The 4,872-nt window shown below is 39.0% G+C and overlaps 1 protein-coding gene across 2 annotated transcripts in view; it reads right to left on the bottom strand.

Annotated features, from left to right (window-relative positions):
* Positions 1-3,005: 3,005 nt before the first annotated feature.
* The window catches only part of LOC106531462 (SH2 domain-containing protein 4A), a 17,681-nt gene continuing 15,814 nt past the window's right edge, over positions 3,006-4,872 (bottom strand). For both annotated transcript variants that reach the window (XM_014027335.1, XM_014027336.1), the window contains exons 4-6: positions 3,995-4,106; positions 3,699-3,918; positions 3,006-3,503 (exon numbers count right to left, since the gene is read on the bottom strand). In XM_014027335.1, coding sequence (XP_013882789.1) covers positions 3,352-3,503; positions 3,699-3,918; positions 3,995-4,106 — 484 coding nt within the window. In that variant the 3' untranslated portion in view covers positions 3,006-3,351. The remainder of the gene's footprint in view (positions 3,504-3,698; positions 3,919-3,994; positions 4,107-4,872) is intronic.

The raw sequence follows: 4,872 nt of genomic DNA, 5'->3' as shown, positions 1-4,872 counted from the left end.
CACACACACACACACACACGCAGAGGCCTGACCGTGTGGAGGAGGAGGTGAGGGAATGTGGTTTATTGAGTTGAGCGTGACGTTTTGCTTCCCGTGACCAGACTCTCATTTGTTCTGTCTTGCCCTCCGTCTCAGTCCAAACCACATGCTAATCGGCTCTCTGCGCTGTTCGTTTGATCTCTGATGGACTTTTCCCCCCCCTCACTTCATCCCACTGAATGGATAACCATTGTGAAACTCACCACTATCTATCTAACTATCGTTACGTTTTCTCCTTCATTCCACCTTATCTCAAACACTCTGAATAAACCAAGCAAGAGCACAAAAACAAACATTTTATTGCAATAATTTGTCACATGATTATAAATAAAATGTACAAATGCATATACAACTGTCAGCAGAGTTTCAAGAATGAATTAGTGACCAAGTAAAGTTACCATGTGACTAAATAGTTAGGTAGTAACTACAGCTCAAATACTCCAAACCTTCTAAAGGAGTTGCTGCTGTCGTGTTTACATTGTGATTACGGGGTTTTCCACAGCTTCTGATATCTGAAAGTGTTGTAGAGGATGTATGACGACTGAGTATTCAAAAATTAATCAAATTAGCTAGCTGGCAGACACAGAAACTCAGTTTATCGTTATATAAATTCAGTTACCCTAAAATATCAGGACGTAACGTAGAATTTACTTGTCAAGTTCTGTGAATAAAGAATCCATCTTCTTTATTTACTGAATACTGACCTGGAAGAGCAAAATCAAAAAAACAAAAAAGACGTGGCTGTACGTCTCTGGTAGACCTAATGCTGATATAAAGGAGGAAATCTCATCATCATCATGTCCTGACAGTTTTTGTGTGTTTGTCATTGGTTTCACATTATTTATTTTATTTCAAAAGTCAGGAAAGTAGCAGAACATCATTTAAAACATTAATTGTTAGTTTTGTGGAATTTGTAGTCAAGACCACCCAACAGGAGACCAAGTCAAAACCTAGACCACAGTGTATCAAGACCAAGACAAGACTTTTAGGGCCTGGACCAAGTTGAGACCATGACCAAGTGAAGGCGAGACTGTTTCAAGATTTAAAAAAAGGAAAAAGAAAGAAATAGTGCCCTGAAACATACTGTACACTGCTAACTTAATATAAACAGCTAATACTGACTAAATATATTTGTGAGGGCCGACGGCTAACTAGCTAGCTCAGTATGCTAAAACTTTGTGCATCTATTCTAAGTGAGGATAAATGTTTGTTGTAGTCCCCACCTTCTCTGAAAGCAAAGCACTGCAGAATTTACAAGTTGCTGTTTGCTTTCTTCTAGATGTTGTGTTACAAACATGTCCTTTAGGATTTATGTAGCCAAACTGTGTTACTGAAGATTTTGCAGACTCGCTCCCACACAACCGCTGCTCACTTTCTCGGAGTGCCGCGTGTGAATGAAAGAGGGTGGTGACGGGTGAGAGCGGTAACAAAAATACATAATTAGCAATGAGTCACTCTTAGATTTGAATCAGTATGTCTTACATCCATTGAAAGCAAGGATGTTGACAAATACATTGGACAATATTCTGGAAACCTAGTGATATTTCCACAGTTGTGGACTTGACTGGTCTTGAAATTAAATCCTGAGTCCTCAGAGACTAAGACTAGACCGAGTGGTCAAAATGGGGTCTTGGGACTGGTCTCAAGAACTACAATACCAATTTTTAGGCAGAAAATTAGGACTCTGTGTAGTTTTCAGATACAACTGTCATTTTCATAGCATCTTAGCTCGCTAACATTTCATTTGGCACAATAAATGTTACCAAAAGTGCTAGTTTTTCCACAACAGTGGACCAGTGGTTGACACTAATGTTTACTATTAGCCGCTAATGCTAGTTTAGCTGATGATGCTAGTTTGGCTTTTCTGAGCAGCATTTTAGTCAAATTATTTTAAGTGTGATTTGATTTCAAGTATTTTGTACAGAGCCCGTGAGGGGACATGGGGGATTTATTTTTTTGGCGTTCCCACGCAATTGTATTGTGTTACCTCACAATACTTTTGCATTCCCTTGCAAAAGTTGTTTATCACAGTTGTGCCTGCCGGTTTATTAACAAACTAACATGTTCACCATTAGCGAGTTAGCCTACTGCTTTAATTCAGCTTCAGAATGAATATATCACACAACCACACATGGAAGTATGTCATATGCCAATATTTTAACACAGTGCAGCCACACAACATCAATGTCAATTTCACAAACTTGTGGCGACATATCCTGTTTTGGTAACCAGATATTTCAAAATAAAAGTCTAATTTAATTCAGTTCATCTACAAAACAATCTTTTTGCGTGGGAATGCAAAATAATATTGCAATGTAACGCAAAAGTATTGCGAGGGAACGTATAAAGAAAAAAAATCCCCCATGTCCCCTCGCGGGCTTTGTAATTTTGTGCTTCTAAAATAACAATTTATTCTATGAGGGGATATAAATATCAAAAGAATAAGAAGCTAAAATGTAGACATAATAGGATTCACCATCTTTAGAGAATAAATATCTTTCTTTTGATTGAATAGCTGTAGAAACATGCTGCTGTTGTGGCATATTTCTGAATTAGCTGCTCATTATGGCTCCAATTCCACAAATATGGTGATAAAAAATAAGTCGGGAGCCATTAAGTCCTTTGAATTTAAACACCGTAACACAATGTTAAACCAGCTGACAGATGAAACACAATGTTCTGCCTAAAATCAAAATGTAAAGAGAATCAAAAAATATTTCAGTAAAATTCCTCTGGGGGTCCATTGTTTCTTTGATAAACTATCATGATCTGGGCAATTTGTTTTCAACAGGCCAAAAAACCTCAGGGCAGGTATATGTATGGGTGTTAAATTAATTCATTTACCATTTTAGGTTTTTAGTTTTTATGCCCAAACCTCCTGGATCACTTAATAAAACTGTGGAACGATCCTGTTCAGTGACCATCATTAAACAGTGCAAACAAGTGACAGACATTTTAAAACAATCTGGATCAGCACAGAATAATAAGTATTTAGTTTATCAGTTATTTTTGGTTGTAAAAACAGATATCCTTGTAGAGTTTTTTTTCTCTCCGGTCAAATGTCCATTTGTGTGTCTGAGTTGTGAACACCTTTTGTATCTGCTGCTCAGTCACAGGCACATCGTAAACATCTGCATTTTTGCTTTAAGTGGTTCAGATTTTTCAAACTTCAGTGCACGGTCTCCATCCAGCTCCGTCTGCAGGTGTGTGTCCACAACATTACATCCAAGGAAAGTTTATGTGCATAAACGGTTTTAGAGGGAGCTGGTCCAGCTGCATCGCTGGCTCTCCATACTTGCAGCAGGGTGAGCTTTAATGAATGCGGGTGGTTCTCTGCAGATGAGCAGGTTTGGCAGGTACGGGCGGTTTGTAAGGTGATTTCTGCTGAGGCTCATCTGCAAACGCCTTCCTGAGCTGCGCCACACGACCGTGGCGTTCTGACGTATCCTCGTGACAAAACGTTTCTAAAAATAGAGTGGAAAGAATGAGAGGAGTTACTAGAATCCTTGTTGTTGTGATTTTACAAGCTAACAGGTTTTAGGGTAATATGAAGTGTTAGGGTCAGTGTAGGACTGTGATTTGAGAGTGGAGTTCCAGTATCCCTGGCTTTGTGAAAACACAAGTCATGCTGCTTCCTCCATCCTCTCTTGTTTTCTCACCTCTGTCCTGCAGACCGGCCCTCTCTGAGCCCGACAACTGGGCTTTCAGTCGCTGGTCACCATGGCTACAGAAACGAGGCCTGTAGACAGGATTGCAGTCACCACCGCTGTCCGAGCCATTGCCTGAGTCAGTGTCGCTGTCCTCACTGGGGTCCTTCAGGTCGGTGCTGCAGGAGTCCAGGTCCTGAGACGGCTGCTTGTTTGGTGAAGCCAAGTCTTCCTGTGAGTTAACAAAAACACACCATTTGATGATGTGAGTCCAGCACAGCGTTCAGCTTCTACACAACAAGACTCACATTAACATCTGTGACGGGCAGATTCATGTCGTCCGTGAAGATGATCTGCCGGGTCGCTCTTTCTGACAGCAGGTCCACCGTCTGGATGCTGTTTATACTATCACCGTGGACTCTGTGAGACAAAGACATGCGTGTTCAATTCCACAGGGAGTCACCCCAACCTTCGAATCAATCCTGCAGTCTGCCAACAGTTCACCTTTTCAAAGAAAACCAAACTCACTTCACACGTATTTGTTAGTTTAAGAATGTGAATTATAACCACGTTAAAGTTAATATTACAACTATCTTTTAAAACACAATTTTCTGCTAAAACAGAAAATGAAAACGCAGGCGTAGGACACAGAAAGTCCACTCTGTCAATGGTTTTATGTATCAGGACAAAAAAAAAAGGTCTTTAGGTTCAAAAATGATTTAAATCAGAGCACTGTTTCTGTCATGTCTCTAATTATCTGTGTAAAAAACATGGTTTTCAAACTGTCAGAAATAAATTTTAAACCCAGCTTTTACAATTTGGCCTGATTTTAGTTTAATTAAAGAAAGTAAAATGTAACATTTTCTTCTTTAAACATTATAAATGTCATAAATGGATTGTTGTAAACGAGTAACAATTCTCTCAAATACAGATATTTGAATAGGGGAGGTATGATTCAGTTTGTGTAACAAGATATCTGTGTTACAAGATTTGTTTTTTTTGGGGGGGGCGTGTCTTTAAATGAAATGTTGGAACCTGTTGTGAGTTCTGGAATACTTCAGGTCTAAATTGATTAATTTTAGAATCTGGTAAAAATAAACAAACAATAATGTTTATGTTTATGTTCACACATAAAATCATAGGGCACTGAAACTTGCCTTTTGGCCCATATTCAGTATTTATATAT

The sequence above is a fragment of the Austrofundulus limnaeus genome, unplaced genomic scaffold (assembly GCF_001266775.1).
Source record: "Austrofundulus limnaeus strain Quisiro unplaced genomic scaffold, Austrofundulus_limnaeus-1.0 Scaffold637, whole genome shotgun sequence".
NCBI lineage: Eukaryota > Metazoa > Chordata > Actinopteri > Cyprinodontiformes > Rivulidae > Austrofundulus > Austrofundulus limnaeus.
The sequence above is the reverse complement of the archived record's forward strand: the minus strand, read 5'-3'. Positions and strand labels throughout refer to the sequence as shown.